The sequence below is a fragment of the Patella vulgata genome, chromosome 3 (genome assembly GCF_932274485.2).
Source record: "Patella vulgata chromosome 3, xgPatVulg1.2, whole genome shotgun sequence".
NCBI lineage: Eukaryota > Metazoa > Mollusca > Gastropoda > Patellidae > Patella > Patella vulgata.
The window spans coordinates 58,733,940-58,761,588 of record NC_065881.2 but is presented as its reverse complement, the minus strand read 5'-3'; the positions used below and the strand labels follow the sequence as shown (position 1 = coordinate 58,761,588).

The 27,649-nt window shown below is 33.8% G+C and overlaps 1 protein-coding gene across 1 annotated transcript; it reads left to right on the top strand.

Annotated features, from left to right (window-relative positions):
• The first annotated feature begins 3,933 nt into the window (after window positions 1-3,933).
• Window positions 3,934-25,956, top strand: LOC126816569 (FHA domain-containing protein FhaA). The gene is made up of 9 exons (XM_050543242.2): window positions 3,934-4,061; window positions 15,826-15,865; window positions 16,602-16,714; window positions 17,318-17,481; window positions 19,305-19,332; window positions 19,609-19,765; window positions 20,255-20,542; window positions 20,993-21,085; window positions 21,846-25,956. The coding sequence occupies exons 2-9, from the start codon at window positions 15,826-15,828 to the stop codon at window positions 22,016-22,018; spliced, it is 1,056 nt and encodes a 351-aa protein (XP_050399199.2). The 5' UTR covers window positions 3,934-4,061; the 3' UTR covers window positions 22,019-25,956.
• Window positions 25,957-27,649: the final 1,693 nt, after the last annotated feature.

Here is a 27,649-nt window from a genome sequence, read left to right as displayed (position 1 = left end):
CATGGCTTTATTTTATTTTTCTTAGGGAGTGCTCGATTGTCAGTTCAGAACGTCCCGTATTGACAGAATTCCAATCAAATAATACAGAATTCAGTCCTGTCACAGTTCTGCCAGTCCTGACAGCTGCGGTGGTGTGAATAGAATCGTGACGTATTTTAAGTAACAAATATGTTTCCAGCTGCCATGATTGGTTGAGATATTTTTATGCAGTCGGCACATGAGTTGTACTCCGAAATTCTCCTTTTCACTCGATAGACACTATTTTCGGAATTGAGAGAATTTAATTCCGGATCGTTCAATCGAGTATCCCCTTACAGATTCCAAATTCATCACTGAGCCCGATTGCCAAGTAGTCAGTTCTTGAATTATTTTGGTCAGTATCTACGTAAACCTGTGTCTTTTACATGTCCTTATAATTAGAAGCTGATGCCTGCTTGTAAGGTGTCTTTCATCATCACTCTTTTGGTAAACTGTACATGTATTTATTGTCTTGATCAAAAGATGTGATGTTGTTTAATGAGTCATTCTGTAGTCTAAACTCATTTCATTATAGAACCAGAAAGATATTTTGTACTGGGAGACAAACTCCTCATCTTCACCAACAGACTCCCATATCTTAGATTTGTTTCCACTGTGGTTACTGATTCATTTTACTCATATCTTTTCTTCTATAAAATATGTCAAATAACAGAAGTAATCTGAAATTTTTAAAATAAGAATATAATTGAGAGTATCGGTATGTGGAAAATTCGTAGTATGTATTTCCATTGAATAAATTAACACACCTTCAGAAGCATAGGGATTCAGTTACCACCTCAGGTTTTCAAGGTAAACAAAATATGTTAAAAATAGGCTGGCTAGCAAAACAAATTTGGAAGTGAAAACCCTGCTGTAGAGGGTAACAATGGCAGTAATTCCCCTAAAAATCAATGCATGAATTTAATCAATATATAAAAACAAATTCATGATTAAAGAGCACTTAAAAGATTTTGGTGAGTTTGACATTGAGACTAGTTGAACATATTGATCAAAAAATTCTCAAAAACTGACCAGTAGAGCATGTACAAGACTGATAGCAATATATTCAGAAATAAAACATGGATGTGTAATTACAATATAATCCAACTTCCCGCTTCTGCTGAACACATCAGATCAACCCAATTCAAACTATATTTTTGCCTAGTTCCCTTATACAACATTACACCTTTAAATATAAGTTTATTTTCCAATAAATGTCTTATCTATGTACATATCTCGGAGAAAACTGAAGTTTAATGTTACCTTTAAATTTTGATGTAATAATATGATCATCTACTGTCCATTGTGATACTAGATTTTCAGATGTTATGTTACTATTGGTGACCAGCTCATCTATTATAAATTTCTTACTTTGATAACTAAGACAAGAGTCAAGACTAAAATAAAGTAGATTGTCACACATGCATAGAAAGTTACATTTGGACAGTAATAGATTGAGTCAAGTGGCATAGTTTTGATCCTTTTGTCTGTGATAAAGAGTGGGGTTCCTTGCCTAACCTTCTGAGTTTTCTCCAGTTTACTCCCACAGCTAAAGACCCCTATGAGCAGTTGGATTTAGTGAAATAAAACTGTACCATATATATGTTAGTCCCAAAATGACTTGGTTTATGTTGAGTGGACATTTCTCTCAGTCATAACAGTTGGTTATTTGAGATTTTAAGAAGAATAGGCATTGCCGCTGTGATCATTATGGATGGAAATCAAACAATGAGAAGTAATTCAGGCACAACACTGTTTACTTGATAACTCATATTATAAATCTTGGAAAATAATATACCAGGACATTACCAAAAATCTTTCTATGGTTAAAGGATACATTTGAAATAATAATTTTTCTGCAGTATTAAGCCATTCAACCATTTCTGTTAATGAAGGATATAAAGCTGAGGTCTTTGTCATAATATCTATGTTAAGATCTGTTGACCAATATGTTTTATATATTTTAATCACATTATGATACTGCTGTGACATCTGGGAGTGATAGTCCTTGAATTTATCACTGAAAAGATAGAAAACAACATTAAGATTATTACGTTTGACTTTAATGGAAGCATATAATTAAAAAGATATGGATGGTTACTTCACATTATAACACATCCTTTTAAGCTTTGTGCAAAAATACACAAAAGTTTACAGAAGCGTAACCACACCAGTATCTCAAAACAGTTATAAATCTGGCTACTCAGAATAATTTGCTATATCAAATTCCAAACTTAAAGATACATTATGTAAGATTTAGATAAAGAACTAGCCATTCTTGCTATAATAGTTCGAAAGTAGATGATGTAAAATGAAAAATTTGAAAATTTCATTCAAATTACTCTATTGCAAGCGAAGATATTAGCCTTTGAAGGTTTGACAGACGTGTGCAATAATTTCAACCACCGTACTGGTTGATCGAAGCTAAGTCTCGGTCCTCCATATTTGATTAAATCAAAGTATCACTGAACCATTCTAATCTATTTAATATCGGAGAAATCTGATGCCATCGAGAGATGATTGAGGCCTGGATCAGTTAATTAACGTCTAATTCAGGCCTAAAGAAAGACCTGCAATAGGCAGATTTAGCTCTTGCATAATGCATGTTTAAATCTTGTGTCCTGATCAATGAATACCTATAGCGAAAATGATTTTAGCATTTTGCCACCAGTTAATATAAGTGTTCGACAGTGTACCAATAATGCTAATTGAAGTGATAATCTTGGCCTAATCATCAAATTAATAATAATGTTATCCCCCACTTACAGATTATTTTGAAGAGATTGAATTCTCACTTCTATTTCTGCTACTATTTTATATTTTAAATGTTCCTTTAAATTTGGACATACTGTGTTGAAAGGTATATCGTCAATAGATATACGTTGGCAGCATTCATACTGTTCTAATATATTAACTAGTGACACTATTACTGGTTGGCAATCATTATTTGTGGAAGTCCATTCATTCATAACCTGCTTCAATGCCAAAAATGCCTTTTGCAGAGCTAGTTTCAGAGCTGTTTCTCCCATTCTTTAATGTATTTCTTTTATTTAAATATTCTTAACTGAAAAACAAAAACAATTGTCTATTACTATTAAATTTTCTAAAGAGATTCGATACAGACCAACAAAGAACAGGTTACGGTGATGCCATTTTAGTAACAAATTTCTTGTAGCTGATTTTTCAACTAATAGACTTAACCAGAAATGGTTCGAAGTTTATGACTGAGGTATAAAAGGCTTGCTCTCTTTTTAGTTTGTCCAAGGTAAGGAAGGGTCAAACAATCTCTCTTAAGCCATATTGCAGAGAGCAGGCAGGGCAGGCTCTCATATTGGCGTTACTAAAGTAACTAGTCAAAAGGTAGCCTAATATTACTAAATTCTAATTTTCTTAACTTGGATTACTTCCCTTGTTGGAGATTGGAATGCTTATTTTTCCGTTCCACTATCAGTGGCCTGTTCTTATTAAATCCCGCATAAAAACATGGCAATAAATACGGACTTTTGTATTATGGGTCATTAACATATTAAAACGAACTTGTAGTACCGTATTCAAAAATAATATTATAACTTGTTTTTTCTCTTTTTTTTCTTGTTGGTAAAGTTTTGACACCACGCGCTAGTCAATCAGAGTTGCCGTTCAATTGCAATATCGTCTTTTCGCCTAAGGTCCCGTAGTAAGTCACCTCGTCCCGAAAAGTTTATTTCCTGCCCGATCTCCTAAAGTTATAAACTGTGTCGATCTGCGAGAATTATAAAGTACAGGTCTGCTAATGGGGATACAACTGTTATAGATTATATATAATGACATTATGTCTATATAATGTAGATTGGGCGAAATGACCCTCCAGACAACAGTATCCTGGAGTAAAATATTATTCATCTCTGTGACTGGTTAATCCAAACTACCGTTAGATGGCGTTGTAAACCGGAATTTCAAGTTGTAAACAAGTTACAAGTTTCTAGAATTGCCAAATACATATTAAATTCCAACCCAAAACTACTAATAGAACTGTTTAAAAATAGTCACCAAGTCAGTTCGAGGTACGGTATAATGCATTATAATGTGAAAGCCTAATGTTATTTAGTTTCCAATGATCAAAATGATGCTAGTCTTAAAGTAGCTACTGTCTGAGTCTTGGTAAATTTTAAACGGATTTCTTCGATTATACTACTTAACTTTTGTTATTATAAACTTACCTGTGTGTTTGTAATCAACTCCCGTTCGATAAAATCCATTGCACAACTAATTATCACAACGATGAAAAAAAGTTCTCTCTTGAAAAATTGAAATATCACAAACTTTTCCCAGAGAAAAATACCAATATGGAAGATGGTTACGTCACTCTGCGGAAGATATCATTTCGTATTAGGGGTGACAGCATAGGAAATTCAAGTACAATTACGACAAGAATCCATGACCACTCGGACCAAAGACCACTCGGTTCAAGACCAGTCGGACCAACTGATAGACCACTCAGCCCAAACAAATAGACTACTCGGACCATACAAAAAGACTAGTCGGACCCAACAGAAAGACGACTCGGACCAATAATAAAGTGTTGTTTTAATAAATTGATAATTGCGTTTGTTTTAATATGATTAATCGAACCAATAATAAAGTGTTATTTTAATAAATTGATAATTGTGTTTATTTTAATATGACTACTCGAACCAATAATAAAGTGTTATTTGAATAAATTGCTAATTGTGTGTGTTTTAATATGACTACTCGAACTAATAATAACGTGTTGTTTGAATAAATTGATGATTGTATCCCAAATCGCAAAATATCGAGAACCACACTTCTAGTCACGTTTAAAAAGGGGCATATAAACGTCCGGTCTTCGTATTATTATGTGCTGTATATATTAACGCATCAAGGGCGGATAACTTGAAAACGTGTCTCCCCCCCATATATATAAACCCAGGGGTTAGTGGGGTAGAACGGAATGAAACCACTGGGGATACCGCGAATGTGGAAAAAGTAAAATTAGGCTATCAGATAAGAACAGTATACTCGTATATGTAGAAACTGTCAAAAGTCTGGACATACCGAGTCTCATTGCAAGAGTAAATAAGAAAAATTAGATTGATATTTTTTTTTGGCACCATTATTAATTAATTTTAAAACTAATCAGTGATTTATTTTTCATACACAAAATTGATAAACAACTCTAAATATAAGAATTCCGTATAAGAATTATTTGCTTCTTTGTATTGTGATTTAATAATAAATAAATAGCATATTGTCTAGCCTTATAATATAATTTAATTGGTCCGACTGGTCTTGTTTTGGTCCGACTGGTCTTAGTCAGAGTAGTCTTTGGTCCGAGTGGTCTGGATACCTACGACAATTGGCATTGAGTTTGAGCGTTCGCACACATAACTACCCGCATTCCTGTATTTAGTTACCGTCTTTTACATTCTAGTAAAATCTCTGCAAATTTTATAGCTTTACTTTTTGAAATATTTTGTTCTAATTATTTGATTAGCGACTCGGATGGGATAATTTACTTTTGAACACGCATGCCGCACAAACACAACTATACATTCGTTTTACGGGCTTTATCACACTTCGGTCAAAACTGTCGAATCGAGAATTAATGTTCCGCTTCTTACAGGGTCATACAGGCTTAGTAGCATTATATACCCACCCGGGCACCCAATAGACACGCTGAGGTCTGCCGCAACACGCTTAAAGATGTTACTGAAGCGGTTATTATTCGATCGAAAGAATGCGTATAAAATTAAAAATACACTCAGAGAATTCGGAGGTAAGCTTCATGATCCTAATCCTTGTTAAATTATTTATAACATAAAGAAGATAGGATATTTATAGTTTATATATGACTTTATTTTTACGAGTATCCGTGCAATCAGTGATATTTTAGTTGTGAAGAAAATTTGATAGACTGGCGATCAATGGTTTCCATATAAATCTCCTATGTAATTGCCTTCAATTGATATTTTTCGTCGCCCAAAACCCATATACGATCAAAAGGATCGCGCTGTCAAACTATCTTTCAATGTTAACCAACCCCCGCAACAGGTATATTGGATTCGACCAATACGTCACGAAGACATTGTTGACATCGACTCTGTCGAAATTACAAGTAATTTTTCAAGAGAGAAGTTGTTTTCATCGTTGTGATAATTAGTTGTGCTATGGATTTTATCGAACGGGAGTTGATTACAAACACACAGGTAAGTTTATAATAACCAAAGTTAAGTAGTTTGTTCATAATCGAAGAAATCCGTTTCAAATTTACGATGGTTCACACAGTAAGTCTCTAACTCAGTCAATATGAATATCGTCCAAAATCTTCAACATTGAAAACATGATTTATTTGTCAAATTAAATCAACATTCATGTTGTGATCTTACCGGAAAAAGATGGGCTTTTGATATCCAATATTTAAGACAAAATAAACATTTTACCATTGGTACACAAATCGTGTACCATAATGCGCTTCAGCCCCAGTTGTATCAAGAGACTCGAGGGGCGAGGCTAGACACATTGCACCAAATCAAACGGCACATGTAGACTGGAATAACCAGACGCTAGAAATTTGCACTCGCTTGAGACTGCTGGCTTATTTCGCCGAACCTAACTCATTTGAAATTGGAGTAAAACGGAAACCATTGAATGTAAATCAGTTTATATATATTCATATTACAGTATTATATGCGTTGCGACCCACTTTTGTCAATTTCTAGGTCCCAAATGTTAGCGATTTAGCTCCTTTAATATATGTTTTAGTTTACTTCAACTTGAATGATTGAACTTGGTCACAATAATAACGGCCTGAGTCTGGTCTTGACTCTTTGACTAACTACCTCTAGCATACTTTTTAACGTGTAGGCCTACCACTCATGGTTGCATATAAAAACTTAAAGGAGGTAAATCGCTAATATTTGGAACCTAGAAATTGACACACAAATGGGTCGTAACGCATATAATAACTAGAACTGCGAAGCAGTAATGACGGGTTTTACTGGTGCCATGTTACCCTTGAACTTAATATGTTACTTTTGGTGCCACGTTACTATTGAACTCATATCACTTCCAGTACCAATGGAACTGATAACCAGATTTCCACATAAACATTACAGACGTGTTGTAAAATGGACGCAGAATCAATTAAACCCGGCAATATCAATTCCATTCATACATTTGTTACCATGTGTTACATATGTCAAAAAAGTGATCCTGACAAAATTTGTTACTAAACCGCTAAGTTAGCTGACTTTCTAATGGGAAATTAAAATGCAAAAAAAATTTTAAAAAGTGATCCTGACAAAATTGGTTATTTCTCGACAAGTTATAGACATCTATATGATCGTATATATTGATTCAATCTATATATCCATTGGAGTCAAATATCATAATCTTAAACAAATAATAAATATACCTCACTTCAAACAAATGTTTGTTTTGGAGGCTAAAAATACAGTTTTTGCCAAAATGACATTACTTTCAGGAATAATGCAAATGTTAAATTAATTCTATGAAATCATAAATGGCATAAGGCACCGCACGGTGAAAATTTTATGAAAATCGAATAATAATTGCCACTTTTATAGACCAAAATCCTTGAAAAGTGACTTGTTGAAAATCGCCTATTTCTCTGCAACCATACAAGTTAAAAACCCTTTTGTGGTATCTGTATGACCGTAAGGGTTCATTCTGTTTGTTGATTGGAATCAAATATCATAATTTTATAAAACATTACAAATCCGACTCATTTGAATAAAATATCTGTTTTGTAAACATTACTACTTGCTTTTTAAAAGAACTGGCGCAAATACAAAACCGAAATTAAAAAATCTGAGTCCCGAGATTTTTTGCGCCTTTTGTAGGGGCATTTATCTTGATCTATTAGATTTGCAAAAATTAACATTTGTTAGTGAAAAGACGTTCCGACTCGTCAAAATTGGAGGTTTTAGCGAAATTGCGTCACATCCGATGCCGATAGAAAACTTTACGGGCAATAAAAAAATTGAGAATTTGCACCATGGAGCATATGAACTTTGTTTTATAAAAATCGGGCAATAAATAATTAACCTAGAACCGATAAACTGAATTGGCCAATAGCGGCCAAGAAAAATTATCGAGACAAAAAATGTTCACATTTTTGCTCAAATCAGACGACCCTTTAACCCTGGGTAAAATGCCATAAAAAAATATTCATTAATAAAAAAGTTTTTTGTCAAAATTTAAATTTTCAAAATTTGGCGTCTAATATCTCCGAAGATCCGTCGAAAATAAAAAATCTAAGGAACCCTAGCTATCTGCTATGTCTCTGGCTATGTCAAAATGTGTCAAGTGTTAAAATCCAACGATATTGTTAATATTACGGCAATATTTCAAAAAACGACAACTTTGGCGATTTCGGACATTTCACATTGTCGCAGAACGTTCGAAATAGCTTTAATCTCTAAGTCACACCCACTTTCCCAGGAAAACCGAAGACATTGAATCGATCCGACAAGTAGTTTCTTAGATATGCTCAAGTGGAAAAAAAAAAAATAATATTTATAAGAAGAATAATCCGAACAAAAACAATAGTGTTTCACACAAGCTACGCAGTGTGAAACCCTAATAATCCTCATCTCTCAACCCTCCGTGTTTTGAGATAAGAGATGGTCCTATATAGTTCCACATCGCAAAGCTTAACGCGAATCGCATCTGTATCAGTAAGCAAAATTGACAATATTTTTCATCAAAACAACGATTGATTATTGTTATTTATAATATTTCTGCCACATCCAACTACAATTAAGCATTATAATCCTACCTGAAACGGGTATTAATCATCATATTTAAAATTGAGGCATTAAGCCGTTACAAAGAACACCATTTTTAAATGGGAGATGTATGTCATATAAAAACGCTTCATTAATTTAAACGTGAATATTTGGAGTTAGGCGATAGTTGTGCCACTACATTGGCCTCTGTAAGTTTAATTGGTCATAATAGTATAAAAGTATATCTTATTTTTAAGATGTTACGTGCATTCATAAAGAAACTGATCGTAGCTAAAGACAATTACATCAGTAATGACAGTATATCTTAACGTTTTTAGCTACGTTCTCGTAGCTAATAATAATAATAATGTAATATGAATGTATAAACGATTTACATATTCAATCGTTTCTGTTTTTAGTATAAATTTCTAATCAGATATGTTCGGCAAAATATGCCAGAAGTCTCAATCCAATGGTAATCTCTAGCATCTGGTTATTCCAGTCTACACTGATAGTATTTATTGCGCATGCTCTCCAGATAAGAATATGCCATCACCGTTTGACATGACTTGTGGAATATGTCTAGTCTCGTTCTTCTAGTCCCTTGTTACAAATGGCACTAAAACGCATTATGGTACACGATTCGTGTATCAATGGTAAAATGTTTATTTTGTCTGAAATAATGGATATCAGAAGCCCATCTTTTCCCGGTAAGACCACAACATCAATGTTGATTTAATAAATTGACAAATAATTTGTGTTTTCAATGTCGAAGACTTTGAATGAAATTGAGTTTGAGACTTAGCTACTTTAATTGAATATACTGTGGGCTGGCAGGTTGACTAAAATAATCTTTATTCTTGCTGATCGAAGTTATCAAATACTGGTAGGCTATTTTTACTGCACTTCCCATCGCTCATGCACATCGGGAAAGTATTCACGTAATTAGGACAGGGCCTATAGTCCAGGAGCTAATGACAAAATAATATGGTCATCAGTTACAAAAGGTTTGACCCTCCAAATTCGTAGCAGGTGTCCGTACGAGTAAAAATCAGTTGGTCAGATCGGGCACTGCTGGGGCGGATAGCCGCAGCAGCACCTTAAATTAAGTCATAAGTTACATGGCTGAAACTTTGTAGGGACAACGGTATCCATAGTCGGAGTAAATATTTCACAAATCTAACCAAAATTTCCCTGGCTTTCCCCAAGTCATACCACACCCAATATCGCCTCGTGGGGCTAATAATATGGTCATAAGTTACATGGCTGAAACTTACCAGAAACAAAGATCCACACTTGGTAAATACAATTTTCAAAAATCTAACCAAAAATTTCGGGGCTTTCCCCAAGTCAGACCGCTCTAAAGTATGTCCGACCACACCCTAAAAATGGGGCTTTTTATATGGTCATAAGTCACATGGCTGAAATTTACCAGAAACAAAGATCCACACTTGGTAAATACAATTTTCAAAAATCTAACCAAAAATTTGGGGGCTTTCCCCAAGTCAGATCGCTCTAAAGTATGTCCGGCCACACCCTAAAAATGGGGCTTTTTATTTGGTCATAAGTTACATGGCTGAAACTTACCAGAAACAAAGATCCACACTTGGTAAATACAATTTTCAAAAATCTAACCAAAAATTTTGGGGCTTTCCCCAAGTCAGATCGCTCTAAAGTATGTCCGACCACACCCTAAAAATGGGGCTTTTTATATGGTCATAAGTTACATGGCTGAAACTTACTGGAAACAACGATCCATACCTGGAAAACATATTTTTCAAAAATCTAACCCAAAATGTTGGGCTTTCCTCAAGTCAGAACAGTCTTAAAATTGCAGCCCCACCCACTCCCTCTATATAAATCATCTAAACATATTTACATTTAAAATTAAATAACAGTGTTGTAGTATGGTTTATAACTTGGGTCTGGCAGTTCCCATGGTAATCATTAGAACAGTTTATCTCTGTGCCACCAACAATGAACTTTTTTATCTCATAAATATTTTGTACAATATTATATTCTATAGGTGTACATGTATTGTATATTAGTCTTCAGTTACAGTGTCTCATAGAGTACAATTATTTTGTTTTCTTGAACATAACAGGTGTATGCAATTTTTACACTCGGAACAAATTTCATTCATTTTGCAAGTTGAAGCCTAAAAACTCATTACAACATGGAAATTGAAAAAGACGATGGTAAAATCAATCCAATTGGTAATATAACTGAAATTTCCAAATATTCTGAATTAAGGCATAAAGTCAAGCAGTAATATATATAAGCATGTATATAGATTAGAGTAGTTCCAGTACAAATATGTCCATGATTACGGTAGATAAATACATACAAAAATACAAATACGTCAAGTTGGAAAAATCAACCACTCTTACTTCTTTATTCTGGTATACATCATATCGTACGAAGGCTGGTGCTGTCTTCATTATGGCAATGGTACTGATGTCAGTCGGATTCTTGTTTTTAAGAAAGATACTTTACAAAACTGTCAACAAATTTTAGAAATCCGGAAAAAATCACGTTTGAAGTATGCTGAAATTATGCTCCCCAAAGTTGTTAATGAGTTAACAGGATTTCATATGGAATGATGTAGAAGATTTACGGAGCTATCTAAAATTCAAAAGAAATAGAATGATGAAGTACAAGAAAATGACAATCCAAATTCCAATCCCAAATTGATGAGATCATGTTTAACATTGACTTCTGCATCCAGTTCTGGTGTGTTCGAGAAGGTCTGCCGGTTTTGCAGAAAATCAAACAGAAAACATCAAGGTCAGAAACAGAAAGTAATAACCTGTGTCACAATGACAATCGAAAAAAATATTCAAGAATATGCAACAATTCTTCAGGATGAAAATATGCTTAAGTACATCCAAGATATAGATTTCATTGGCAAAGACATTCATTATCATGTAATGTGCAGAATAGAATATCAACGAGAAGTAAGCAGGTCATATGATAAAAGTGAATGACATGATGCTAGGAATATACATACCAAAGCATTTGATGCTTTATGTAGTTTTGTGTCTGACATTATTCTGGAAAAACAGAGATCTACCTGTTAAAAATAGCATACTGCAATACTATCAGTCATGTTTATTAGAATTTGGTGGCGGAAACTATACAGAGTTAGGTATTTTGCCCAGCGATTTGCAAAACAAGTTGGTTATATAAATTCTTTGGTGAGAATATTTCAATTGACAGTGGAAATAAAAGATGTGGTAATATTGTCTTCAGTAAAGGTTTAAATGTTGATGACGCTGTTCGCAAGTCATCTGACAACGCCAGAGAAACTGAACATACAGTTCAGGGTGTCACTTTCTTACTCCGATGAGAAATATTCAGTACAAAGAAAATTAAACTGCCTGAAAATTTAACCATACAACATATCACAAATGGTGAAATAGCAGTACCAGACATGGTCTCCGCTTTCTTTACACATCTATTAGTTGGTCCATAATCTAATTGTGGATAAAACAAAGTCAAGAGAATTAATTCCATTAGTCAGCATGTCATTTATTCTCTAACCAGGGGTAGAACTAAGCCATCAAAACACCTATAACTGGGTCTTGCTGTGAAAAGCCTTACAGGCAGTAAAAAGGTTATTGAGATTCTTAATCATTTGGGACATACATTAAGTTACAATAGCATTGAGGAACTCGAACAGAATTGACATTTACATCCACTGAGCACAACCAAGAAACACTCATTGGCATGATGGTGTGACCACACCTATCAACTGGGGTTGTTTTTAAAAATTACGATAGATTTGTTGAAATTCTTTTTGGTAAAGACAGTCTTCTTGATACAGTAGGCATTCAACCAATCGCCAATAATTGCATATAAACCAATAAGCCGTGAAAGGAGAAAAGATTTGAAGCATCCATGCACTCACTGGCTTTGATCATACTGCATCGTTTAATAGGAAAGGGGATGCCCGACCTTTAAAATTATTAGAAAAGGCTGTTTATGGCCAGAAAGCCTTGTTTTCTCTCGGTAAAAGCGAATCCATTCTTTCTGGAGTAAATAGTTATTGAAGGATTTGTTTGTAGTATCTATTGGATGCCTAAAAATGGATGTCTTTCTGGTATTAAAGGCATAGAAACAAGCCCTTTGCCGCCATGCTCACAGGTATTAACTTTGAAAATCAAGAGAGTGAATTATATTTGTAGTATCTGGTTAATGCGTCAAAAATAATCTCCCCAATTTCCATCCAGAGAATAGAAGGAGGGTTTTAAATGATGATGGGGTGTATGAATTAAAGTGTTTTGATGGTGATGTTGCTCCCGTGTTAGTTGAGAGTATTCGCATAGATGAAGATAGTGACCAAGAAAGCAAGGACTCCGATGACGAATCAAACAATTCTTGTATGATGATAAAAGTGTGACAGGTTAACTATTTGCGTCACCCAGCCACGCTTACTCACTTATTTTAAATCATTAAAATGTTATGTGGAACAAATAGAGGAAGGATAACTAAAGTTATATGTATTAAAACTATGAATAGATTTTATAATTTCAGAAATTCATCACTGACTAACATTTTTTAAAATCCATTAGGTTGTTATTCATTATCGAAGATCGGGAAAGGCAAAAACTACCGAATTCAAACCAAAGCAACTTATTAATCCAATAAATACTTTCAAAATATTTGTTTGAATTTCCCACTTTGATATAAGATATTGAATAACATTCTGAATCATTGTTGAATGGGTTGCTGTGATGGAATACAGAACGTTTGAAGACATAAATTTAGCATCAGTCCTAACTATCTATTCATGACATGTGTCGTGAATGAGGTATGACATGCTTTCTCTTCCTACAACACTTGATACCATTGCTCATTTTAGGATTTCACATAGCTAATAAACATTTGTTCTATTTTTGTGCTATAATTTTGAATCTTGATGCAGATCAACAATGTATTATTGATATTACATTATTATAAGCTTTATATAGAAGGGGTGGGTGGGGCTGCAATTTTAAGGCCTGTCTGACTTGGGGAAAGCCCCCACATTTATGGTTAGATTTTCGAAAAATACATTTTTCATGCATAGAACAATATTTCTGGTAAGTTTCAGCCATGTAACTAATGACCATATAAAAAGTCCCACTTTTAGGGCGTGGCCAGGTGGGCTTTAGGACGATCTGACTTGAGGAAAGCCCCAACATTTTTGGTTAGATTTTTGAAAAATATGTTTTCCAAGAATGGATCTTTGTTTCTGGTAAGTTTCAGCCATGTAACTGATGACCATATAAAAAGTCCCATTTTTAGGGTGTGGTCGGACATACTTTAGAGCGATCTGACTTGGGGAAAGCCCCTAAATTTTTGGTTAGATTTTTGAAAATTGTATTTACCAAGTGTGGATCTTTGTTTCTGGTAAGTTTCAGCTATGTAACTTATGACCATATAAAAAGCCCCATTTTTAGGATGTGGTCGGACATACTTTAGAGCGATCTGACTTGGGGAAAGCCCCCAAATTTTTGGTTAGATTTTTGAAAATTGTATTTACCAAGTGTGGATCTTTGTTTCTGGTAAGTTTCAGCCATGTAACTTATGACCATATTATTAGCCCCGTGAGGCGATATTGGGCGTGGTCTGACTTGGGGAAAGCCCCGGAAATTTTGGTTAGATTTGTGAAATATTTACTCCGACTATGGATACCATTGTCCCTACAAAGTTTCAGCCATGTAACTTATGACCTAATTTTAGGCCCCCTGGGGCCTACTTTAAGGTGCTGCTGCGGCTATACGCCCCAGCAGTGCCCGATCTGACCAACTGATTTTTACTCGTACGGACACCTGCTACGAATTTGGGTGTTCAAACCTTTTGTAACTGATGACCATATTATTTTGTCATTAGCTCCTGGACTACTAGTGCAGTCGTGCGTGAGTGCCTTAGACAAAAATCTTTGGGATTTTTTTTACGACAGTGCAGTAGACACAAATCTTTAGGCTTTTTTTACGGCAGCGCTGTAGACAAAAATTTTGCAGTCTTGACAATCATCTCATTACATGACAAGTTTCATGATAGCCTAGTTTGTGCCATCTATAATTTTAATAATGAAAAGAACATTAACATTCCTTGAGACCTCCCATGGTGGAAACGTTTTTGTCTGCCCACATTTTCATGTGGACATATATTGTCACTCTACAAGTCACAATTTTTATCCGATTTTGATGAAACTTGAAATATAGGTTATCTCCCAAAGACCTTGGTTCCTTTCGATATTGACATGTAACAGATTGTAACTTCATGGATTATGGCCCCTGACTGCGATAAATCCTGTTTTTAGCTTGGGGACCATCTACAGTACAGGTCACAATTTTATCCGATTTTGATGAAACTCGAAATATATGTTAATAACCCAACAATCTCTGTTCCTTTTGATATTCACACATATCGGTCCGTAATTTCCTGGATTATGGCCCCTGATTGAACAAAAAATCGCATTTTTAGCACGTGGTCCCTCTAGAGGTCAAAATTTAAAAAACGTTTAAATATATCACTGTTGCACCGTAAGGAAGATTGAGTTTGAATTTCGGGAAAATCGAAATGAAACTGCCCGACAAAATTATTGCTCCTTGTACACAAATTGTGTAAAAGTATGTAACAAGAAGATTGTGGACCCTCTAGAGTTCACAATTTTTGTTTGATTTTGATGAAACTTAAAATATATCTTTATATTCCAAAGATCTCAGTCCCTTTCAATATTTGCACCTTACCTTACAGACCATAACTTTTTTGATTCTGGCCCCTGATTGTACGAAAAACCGTTTTTTTTTGTTTTTTAGCTTGTTCTCTATCCATCTCTTGCAAAATGTGGGCATATCTTGCCTGGCAACCGCTGGTTACTCATTCAAACCTCTGTATTGTGACAAAATTCACTTGATGTTTACCAATGTCACCCATTAATTAAAAAGTCTAGGCCGCTATGATTATTTCTTTGACTCTAATCATAGCACATGATTTAATTTTTAACTTCTGAAAAAATTAAGTCCTCATATGATGAATAAAAATATTTTTGTACAATTTATTTCAGATGTCTATTGTGAAGGCTGGATACCTCAAGCGACATAGCAGTAAGTTTAAACCACAACTGATTATATTGCACTATTTGGTGGTTTGCTTCATTACCATGCAAAACTGCAATGAGTTTGGACTAGTAAAACTTTATTAAAATAAGGTGGAGTGTAATGCTAAATGTCATTATTTTAGGACACTTACATGTTCTCAATCCTTTTATGTCAAGTGCAGAGTTTACTGCAGATTGTAGCTATTAGTATTACCAAATGTATGTAAAAATTAAGATAGGCATTACAAAGTGAGGGATCACGTGGCTAAGTGGGAAAGATGCTGACTCGCTAGCCTGGAAGTCGGGTGTTCGATCCCTGCATTGGCCGAGAAAGTTCATCCAGATTTTCCAACGTGGTTCCCCCTTGTCAGAGATGCAGGACAGAGGGCCTGACAAGGACAGCTGTCTAGTCCATCAGATGAGACAAAAAACCGAAGTCCCGTGTATACATTGAAATGCACGTAAAAGATCCCTTGGCAGTTGGAATTCGATATAAGAGTAGGCGATAGTGCCGCTGCCTGGGCAAAATTTCCCTCATAGCGCACTGTATGGCGTATGCCCGTCTTCATTAGCCCAGCGTAGGAGCAGAACAATAGGACGTTAAACCCCATTTCATTTCATTCCATTTCATTTCATTACAAAGTGTGAAGAAACCTAGATCAGATAAACTGAAATAAAGACATTTACCAGTACAGATTTTTTTGAAGTTAAAGGATTTATAATTATGATAATTTATTTGACAGAGAGTTGGTTATCAGGAGGATGGAATCAATGTTATGTAGAGATTTTATCAGATAGTATGTTATTTATCTATAAAAAACAAGGTGATCCACCTAAAGGAAAAGTCTTTATGAAGGTATGTTCCATTATTTATTTTATTTTATTTTAAGGGTATTGAAAAGGTTGTAGGTAACTTGTATTCTTTGAAAAGGTAATAGGGTTTTTTTCATGTAGAGCAGCAGATTGAGTCTAAAATATTGTTTCTTCATATGCAAAGGCAAGGCCAGATTAAGTGAAAAATTCTATGTAGAATTGCAGTAAATTTGATAAAACAAATATGACCCCAAGATCGTAAGCTTACTTAGATTTAACTTGTCTTCATTAGCCCAGTCAATGCTGAAAAGTAGGACAATAAACCCCATTTTATTTCATTTCATTTGTTATGAATAGTTAACCATGCTTCTAGTTCTAGATGTTATTTAAAGAATTCCTTAGACATTCAACTTTTGCAATTCTGAGGATTGCAAGGGATTCCTCAGTCCCTGAAATGAAATTCTGAGACTTCAATTTAATGAGTTATCCTTTTACTTAAATGACCAATTCAGGGAATATATTTCCAAATAGGTCAATATTTTTATTTGAAACTTCCAAACAAGATAATTGGACAATTTCTTCACAATTTGAAAGCTTGTATGGGTTTTGTTTGTTAAGTCTTTATGCTCTTTTATTATTTAAATAGGAAGTTGCAAAACATTTTGCATTTGGTGTACATACCAATGATATGCCAGATAGACCACAGTTACCTAGTGGTAGTAGTATAGACTGTGTATTGGCTATACCAATGAAACCTAGCCATAAAGCTAAAATACACTGGTTATTATGTTCCTCGGAGTCAGAATTACAGTAAGTACAAGGCTAAATTTGATTACTCTTAAACAGCTACATATCATGTAAGAATTGTCTCAATCAGTCTTTTACTAAATGAGGTAACTGCTGATTCTCTTTGTTTTTGGGAAATATATTCTTCATAAAAGAAATGCACAGTTCATTTTTCATCATTTTTTATGTTAACGGGATCGCTGTTTCCATAAATCTTACTTGTTTTTAATGTCATTATGTAAGGATAAAAGAAATTCATTATTGGTTTTAAATGTAGGGTCACTAATTGTTGCTGGTCATACTTTTTGCCGAAATTTGTTTTCGCTTGATTCCACCAAGACACATGAGTTTAACAACTTCGCAAGCTTTTCGTATGAAACGCAAATCTAAGGTCTTTAAAATCCTGGGGGTCTTGGTTTCAAAATCATTTGCACATGTAAACACTCAACAAGCCAAGTGATGCCACATTTGAACAAAAACCAACCCAACAACAGTATCGGTTGGGTAGAAACAGGTGTATACAAGACAGATTTAGCCGGGCTGCTGAATGTTTCCCAGAGTATCATTTCTCGCCTTTGGGATAGGTACCGACAGCGAAGATCAGCACGTGACCGCTCAAGCTCAGACTAAACAAGAGTGACCCCACTTGCCCTGCATCGTCACATCCGGTTATGTTATTTGCGGAAACGCTTCACAACAACAACCTCTACTGCAGCATCAATTCCTGGACGGCGTAGGATCTCAGACCAGACAGTCCATAGACACCTACGTGAAACCATATAATGTTCCGTTAGAGCTGTTGTTTTGAAATAGGCTGACACCGTCAAATCCGACTTCGATGGATTCAGACAGACAGGGTATGGCCCCAGCAACGCTGGGGAACAGTTTGGTTCAGCGACGAGTCGCGGTTCCTGTTGCAGCAAGGCATTTGTAAAGCAAGGGTATACTGACGACGAAATGTCACTATGCGTTTCTTTTATTGAAGAGTATAGAGTTAGAACAGAGTCATTATGCCACTAAATATTAAGCGGAAGTCATTTTGTTTACTAATTCTTTTTAGTTTCGCTTAATCACGAAACATAAAGGTTGATACTAATACACACCCACAAATCAAAACATTAAGTCTGGTTAAATCAACACAGTACAGTGTACACAAAACAAAGCGGTCTATTATATTCTTTGAATAGCATCTAGTAATTGGGGCATAATCAAATAACACACTTTTTATGAAATAACAATTACTGCGGTTTATTAGTGTAATCTTGTTGAAATGTCTGATAAATTTATACAAGAAATGATCCTGTAATGCATAGGTGTACAAGCTCAATGAATGTTCGAAAATTTAACTGGCGCAAACGAGTTAGTGGCTCCAGACATAATGCTTTAATCCATAGTGAAGTATAAATTTGTGGTATTCAATTAAAACAAAAGTGAAATTAGCGTTTTATTAGATTTCGGGCATTTTATTTTGCCAACTAGATTAAATAATCATTTTTGTTTTCACTTTACCTGTCTGCCTGAAAAGTTAGATTGCCCGAAAATTAGGGGGGCAACTGCCCCCCCCCACCCTTTCCTCCTGGCTCGTACGCCTATGTCATAGTTATTCCATAAAGTATTAGTTATTTAAAGAAGTCTAGTCATGACATTGGCTTTTGCCAAACTTTTGGGATTGAATTTATTTGAAAAAGAATTGAGTACATGTATTTGGAATTATTTATGAACTGTTAATGTCTAATAGAGAATTATTTTGAGTGAGATCTTTGCGTGGGTCAAATTGTAAAGCATTGGCAGTAGTTACAGACAGGTACAAATTAAAGTATTGTATATTGTTTATATTTTACTTATAGTGATTGGATGGCAGCCATATGTAGTACAGTAAGTATAAAGTTTGATCGTTTATTATATAATATTATGTTATTAACAGCAAACAGTACATGCAAAGCAAACAATAAATGAAAGTTTGTGACTAACAATACTAATAACATAGGATTGCATCACCAGTATTTAAATAAATCTGGGTTTTATTCCATTTGACAGACAAATGAAACTTAATTTCAAGCTGTATTTTAGTTTGCAATGAGACATTAGCATTGATTCTGTTTTCTTAAACAAATATATCTATTTGCTAAATACTTGTGATTTCTTCTGTAGCTTCCTCCACCCAAGACAAAATCAGGTGGCCAGCAACAGACACCGCCACATCAACAACCACAACCACAAAGTAATATGGTTGTACCAGAGAAACGAGATAATGTATCATCAGGCTACCCACAAAACAGTGCACCTGTTGGATTTGCTGCTTATCAAGGTATATTTTCAGTTATTTTGGCTTAGTTGTTAAAGGTCAAAGTATCGATCCTGATTTGAATCAAGAATATTCATTCATATCTGCCATACATGTAGAATGGCCAGGATGATAAATGTTTTCTCCCTATTCACATTAGATAATCATAATATTCAACCAATATGATGCCATCATTTAATTAGGATAATGTTGTATATATACATGCCCAGAGATTTTTTTTATGAAGTTTTCTCAACTGATCTACATATATTCTTAAGAAAAGTATATCTTTTTGATCAGATCTGAACCTAGAAAATTCTGAAGACCTTTCTACACCATTCCAAGCCATGTGTGAATTAATACTTGATAATATGAATAACAGATAAATGAATTTTTTTGTTTCTAACTTTGTTTCTGTATTTCTGGGGTTTTTTTGGGTGAAATTTTGTTAGAAAACATTGTACAGTCCAATTTGAATGTTTATTATATTATTATATATATCTTTATTTCCAGGTGCTCCACAACAGTACCCACAATACCCACAGCAAGGCTATGCACCACCGCCACAAGGATATGCCCCACCTCCTCAAGGATATGCCCCTCCTCCTCAAGGATATGCCCCTCCTCCTCAAGGATATGCCCCGCCTCCTCAGGGTTATGGCCCGCCTCCTCAAGGTTATGCTCCACCTCCACAAGGTTACCAACAATACCCGCAACAGCAGTATCAAGGTTATCCACAACAAGGCTATCCCCAACAGGGTTATCCTCAACAGGGTTATTACCAACAGCAACAACCTGGAGGTAATGTAATAGAAAATTGAGTGAATTCTTGTCCCCAGTAAATTTCAGGTTGATTGTACATCATTTATTACTTTTAATCTATCGCAGCCAAGACCGTTTTGATACGTCCACATGGAAATGTGATCGTGTATTGTTGTTGTCATAGTCTGTTCATGATCCACAATTTCTTGTGAACATTTACTGTTTGATCTTTTTGAAGTTGATATATGTACTTAACATTAGTGAGATGAAGAAGCCTTTTGAATTTCAACAATTTCTGTTAATTTTTCTAGAGTCATGGCCATTGTTTCACTTACTTACTTACTTTTGTACTTTGGATTTAATTGAACGTTCACTTTCTCTTCTCGGGCACATCAAATTAAAGTATGTAGACATTCGGTTTTTAAATGAAGGCATCATTAGAGAATACAAATAAAAAGTATTAATTATATTGATTGTATATATTTCAAGGTTATCAACAGCAACCTCAAGTAGTATATGTACAAGGTAAAGACAAGAAAAGTAAAGGTATATTAGGAGGTGGTAAAGCAGGCACAGCAGCAGGTAAGAATATACAGGATTTCTAAATGTAGAAAACAGTAATTTATAGATTTTCTGAAAATTTTATGGAAGAGACATGAATATTTGTTTAAATGTTTTTACCGTTTTCATGGGTGCCGACATTACTACTTGTATTATGACATTCTGTTGTCATTGATGTATGTACCGGTAACTAGATCTAAAAGCCGATGCGAGGCCTTACTGTGTCCAATTTTGTCATATTTAACTCTTTCGCTAAATTCTCAGAAGGTTCGATTTCACTAATTTGCTGCAAATAAAATGAAGTTATGCTCAGCTTTCTATTCTTAAGTCTTATTTTGATTAATTAGCAATGCATCCGCTGTCTTTATTATATCCCTATAAGATCTCATCTGATTTAGACTTCAAAACATATTTTATAACTAAAAGTATCATGTCTTGTGACCTAGAAAGAGAAAATTATTGATTGAAATTAATTAGTTAGCCCACAACTGCAAGTTTAGCAGACAGTTCTTTTCAGTGAGATAAGCAATAGCTATGCTATAGACCACACACACACTCCAACTATTGCTATGTGATACATTTACACGTAATGACAGTATTTTTAGATTTTGAATAAAATTGAGTTTCCCAATCATCACTCATAATATATGTTGTTTTCAGCAACATATATTTCTTCCCTGTAGTTTTGATATAGTCAAAGAAAAATATCTTTAAAAAGTTGTACTATACATGTGTATTGAGAAATATTAAAGAGATTGTTTTTGTGTAAATCTTTTTCCAGCACTTGTCGGTGGAGCTGCATTAGGTTATGGTGCTTCCAGAATGGTAGGAGGAATGTTTAGTCCATTTGGTGGATATGGTGGATTTGGTTTTGGTCGTCATGGAAGTTGGAGCTCTTTTAGTAGCATGGGTAGTTTCGGTAGCTGTGGTAGTTTTGGAAGCTGGAGTGATTAATTATTCGCTAGTAGTAGTACTATATGCTTTAGGATTTATTTCCTTTAAAAGTTAGCTGATAATGTATAACAACAAAACAAGCAAAAACAAGAAGAAATAGTTCATTGATAGGAATTTCCATTACTTAAAGATGCATTATGTAAGATTTAGATAAAAAAAAAATACCCTGACAGTTCTGCCTATAATAGTAAAAAAATTGCTCATAATGAAAGGAATATGTTCATTATGAGCAGAGTTATTGCCCTTCGAAGAACTGTGTAGTCTTGATTGTCAATGCTACCATTGTCACGATAATAAACAAAGTGTCGAATATCCATTTTTTAATTAAATTATTAACTAGTAATCGTCTTTAAATCCGTTGAAAATCTAAACCATCTGATGGTCTAGGAAGTTGATTATGGGCTTGGCATGTGAATAAATGTCTAATTTATATAACATTTGAGGCCAAGTAAAAGATCTGCAGTAGGCAGATTTAAATTTAATTCTTTGTGTATTTGCAATCTGTTAATGCAGATAAAACAAAATTGATTTCATCAGTGGTTAATCTTCTTAAATCATGCACACAATATACATCCAATAGAGAAAAATGCATTTACAATTATCAATTTATTAGTGTTTACAGTTTAGTATGTTCTCAAAATCAAAAAGATTTTTTAGGTCATCGCATAGTTTTGAATATGTATTTTAATGCACAGTTAATAAATGAACAGTTCAAACATATTATTAGCACTTTTGATATTGATATAAATGTTTTGAATATAAAATATATGTTATTACTACAGCCTTTTATATTCTTAAAATTTATTGATCAGTAGTTAGATATTTTCTATCATATATTGTTGAACTTCAATTTTATACGTTATATTTTTGAAAAATATTTTGATAATGATAATATTGTTCTGTTATGCATTATTGTTAATGCAGAATATTATTTATGTTGTGTAAGATTAAACCTAGTTTTAGTTTTAACCTTTTTTAATTTCATATTGTTAATTTTAAGTTTCTCCCTTTTTCTTCTTTTAAATAGTACAATATATGTCATATTCCTGAAGGAATGGCCCGAGAAATCCCTCTCTGGCCGTTACTGGATTGGCTTCTGATACTTGAGCTTTTGAGAGAGAGTTTCTATTCTTTCCGTTCAATCAAATCTCTCCTAAGTACAGCAACATGACAGCCCTTCGTTTAATCTGGGGTCTTCCCTAAAACTTTGGACAGTGATTTAAGGTATGAAAAACGGTGAAAGTATTGTTTGCCTCCAAACAGTATTGTTTACATTGTAGCCGTTTTGATAGCCATGTTTGTCATGCAATTAGTTTTTCTGCAATATTCTGCTATGCTCTGGTTAATCCCCCATAATGAATTTCTTAAGTCATGACGTAACGTTCTGTAAAAATATTTGGAGCTTTGTTTAAACCCAAATTACGCAGTTAGATATTGGTTGTTAATCCGACTATTGACCAGTCATAATTATTTGGACTACCAATTTGCTTTCATTAATGCCAGTGTTGAGTGGGATTAGGTTTAATCAAACGAAACACTGCGAGGAGTATGAGTATATGTATATAGATGTATTATATAATAGTATGATAATGTCAGACTTAGATGAAAATCATGTTGTTTCTACTGGGACTTTACGTAGAATAATATAGGATAGTAATTGTAATGATTCGAAAAAAATTAGTTAAAAAAAAAAAACAATATGAACAGTGATCTGATAGTTTGGTTCATCTATCTGAGATAATATTTCTCAGACATTTCCTGCGCTGGAAAATCGTTGCTGAATTAAATGATCTTGAGATATAAATGTATAGATTTAGACGGTAGAGTACAATGATCTGTTAGAAAAATTTTATATCTAGTCATAATGTGTTGCCAGATTTAAGATCTTTATTTACATTTCTTTCAATTCACATACAGATTCTTTCAAATTAAGACTTCAGCTATGCACATGTCTATAGTATCAATATTATATATGTTTAAATATTGGTTTAGAAATTGTATATACCAGTACACATTTATCATAGGGTATAATTTTACTTACTCTGGATATTTCAATAACTTTATTTTATTTTGTATTTCATTATACACAAATATAACCTTTAGTTGTGTAAAAATCAATGTCAAATTTAAATCTTATGAATGGAGCCAATAGTTGGAATGCAACTTTTTTTGTGGTTTAGTTGCTATCATTGGATGATGGAATGTGTATATTCAAATTTGTTATGAGCATCATGGAAATTACAACTACATCATGTCTGTAGGCTTAGACTTACTTACTAGTAGATTTATATTGATATAATTAAGTTTTACCAAACTACTATATTGATTAGTCAACTGGTTGATTTGTTCAAATTACCTTTGTAAAAATATCAACAATTATTTATCACTAAAAACAATCATGTTTCGGAGATACTAATTTTAGACCGTATTTGTGTTCAGAACTGTGCTAATATTTCATTTCTTCAAAACTGTTGTTGATAAAGAGAATTTATATGAATGTGAATAAATTTTAGATGAATATTTATAATCTCTTAAAGAGATTCTCTTTGTGTGTAAAAATCAAATATTTCCTAATCCAACTACATATTATTGTTGAGTTTAAGATAAGATTTATACAAAGTGTATCATTCTTTGTATTGGGTCAAACTGATCAGCAGTAAATATTCACTTGACCGCTACTATCACTGAAAAGGATGACATCGGGGCAAGTTAATTAACTCTCAATATTATTAACTTTTTGCTTCTACAAATTAAATTCTAAAACAATATTCTAATTAAAGTATATCTGGGTAAAAAATATTCCCAATTTAGTGTAAATGTGTACATAAAATAGTACATGGTGTAAAATGGTTAAAAGGCACCAATTCTGCCTGGATCAATTTGTGTTACTACATCCGATGTAAAACAATGCACATTATCCAGGCTGTATAATGTGAGGTCACATTTAGGCCTATAATGCATGTGAACTTAAAGGAGCTAAATCGCTAATATTCCGGACCTAGAAATTGACACTTGTTTCAAATAGTGCCAAAATGCATTATGGTAAAATGTTTATTTTGTCTTGTATACAATTCAAAAAAGTAGGGGATATTGAAATGCAAATACCTATGCAGGTTGTCATATGATAAACTTGACATGCTTTGAGAGTTATGTTCACAGATGAACTTACTGGCCTAACAGAACCACTGAGCTGCACATGCGACACGCAATAGTGCCATACACATGGGAGGGGTTCATTGTCAAATTTGACACTTCAAGGAAGGGTTGATGAAAACTGCCACTTGCTTGACAATTTGTGTTTTCAATGTTGAAGAATTTGGATGAATTTGAGTTAGAGGCTTAGTTACTTTAAAGGTCAGTCATCTTCTACAGAGTTAAAAGAAGGCTTCCACATTACCATTACCGTTGTGAAACAGATCGGTATTGGGTATGTAGTAGAAAACAAAACACAAAGAAAGAGTTTGATTCAGTAAAAAAAATTTTATGTATTTTTTTAGATTTCTTTTTTTCATATCAGTCTTTCAATTTCTATTTTTAATATATTTGATGTTTTATTTGTTATTTATTCCTGTAATTCTGTTTGATTTGAAACTTGTTATTAATATAAGCTTTGTTCCATTTTAATTTGTTTATTTATAATTATTATATAACGTGTAATATTTATAATCGGATAGTGTAAATGCAATTGTTATTAATAGAGTATTTCAATTTATTGGCTTGGCTATTATGTAATATCATTTTTACTGCAAAAATATCTTATTCTTTTCGCCCCAAGTATAAAAGATGATGGCTCTGAAACAAGATCAATCTTTAAATTTGATGCACAGTTAAGGGCCATCTTTTTGAAACACAAAATAGTGGTCACATAGAATGCTGTTTTCACCATTCAAATATTGTCATTGTTTGAATGCAACTGTTCAATAAATAATTCAATATTTGGATTGCTTTTTGATTCATTTTCACATTTCTAAAAACTGAATCTTGCAATAAACAATTTTTTTTTTTTTTTTGAATTTGGTTGATGTAGTAGTGTTTATTATTATTTTCCTATTGGAGAAAAAAATGATAAAATTCCATTAGTTACTATAAGTACCGGTATCTTCAGTGGGTAACATTAGAGAGGACAGCACTAAAATTTGTGCAAGAAATAAAATGGAATAGGGTTTAATGTCCTACATCGACTGGGCTAATAAAGACAGGAATTTGTGTAAGATTATATGATGCCTAAAATAGACCCTGGATAGTCTACAAGTTTGCAATTACTTTTTTGTAATTGGACAAAGGAAAAGATTGCTTTCATATGGTTTTCATATAATCGAAGCAGAAATGGTATGTGTAATCTACATGCTGGAGCCTGTAGAATTACAATTCATATGATTCTATAATGATAAACTGGTCTCAGGTTTTAAAAATATTATATACATGTAGGTGTATCTTTGGTATCGCTAAATTCATCAACAAGTAGGCCTAAAAAAAATTTCTGTCTGGTTGTGTTCGTCATATTGCAATTGTTAATCTGTATGGCAGAGACAGTAACTTTAAAAAATAATAATCATAGCATGATTTTTTGTAGGGATTGGTTCATAACATGGTAGTGCACAGAGTTTTTCAATTTTTCTTGCTATCTGTTCTCGTGACTATCTATTCTTTAATAGTTTGTTTCAAACAGATCCTCTTCATTTTTATACGCCCACATGGAAATGTGGTCGTATATTGTCGTCGCCCCCGTCCGTTCGTCTGTCGGTCCATCGTCCACAATTTCTTGTGAACACTCTACAGGCTACATTTATCATCTGATTGTTTTGAAATTGATATATGTTGTTTGCATTAGTGAGATGAAGAAGCCTATTTAATTTCTTCTGGAGTTATGGCCCTTGTTTCACTTTGTCGCACCTTGTGAATGCTCTAACGCAAAAGTTATTATCCAATCTGTATGAAATTTATATGTATTGTTTAAATAAGTAAAAGGAACAAGCCTATTGAGTTTCAGCAAATTGCTGTTAATTACATCTAGAGTTATGGCCCTTGTTTAACTTTGTTGAATCTTGAGAATGCTTGAACAACAAAAGTTATCACCTAATCTGTACGAAATTCATATGCATCATTTGAAATAGTAAAATGAAGAAGCCTATTGAATGTCAGCAATTTCTGTCAATTACTTTTAGAGTTATGGCCCTTGTTTTACTTTGTTGAACGTTCGAACGACAAAAGTTATCATTCGATCTGTATGAAATTTATATGCATTATTTGAATTAGTAAAACGAAAAAGCCTGTCGAATTTCAACAATTTCTGTAGATTACTTCCAGAGTTACAGCCCCTGTTTTAGTTTTTAGAACCTTGTGAACCCTCAAACGACGAAAATTATAATGTCATCTGTATGAAATTGTCTATTAAATTCCCCTAATCACCTACAAAAGAATAATTATGTGACAACCTATGTCGACTGCTCGGACGATTTAGCTGCGTTGGGCGTATGTTTTGTTGCCTGGCAACCTATCTTAAAATTGTCTATGCAGCTATATATTATGCTCTCTACTTCAACCAGTAACAATTTAGTGCTTTCCTTTATTTGCATGGAATACCATTAGGTCACTGGATACAAATGAAATCCCATGCAGTGTTAGTTGATA

Bases quoted from the DNA above. Each gene is read 5' to 3' on its own strand.
- LOC126816569 (XM_050543242.2), top strand. From the start codon at position 15,826: ATGTCTATTGTGAAGGCTGGATACCTCAAGCGACATAGCA. The intron at 15,866-16,601 runs GTAAGTTTAAAC...TTTATTTGACAG, and splicing joins ATACCTCAAGCGACATAGCA to AGAGTTGGTTATCAGGAGGA. The intron at 21,086-21,845 runs GTAAGAATATAC...ATCTTTTTCCAG, and splicing joins TAAAGCAGGCACAGCAGCAG to CACTTGTCGGTGGAGCTGCA.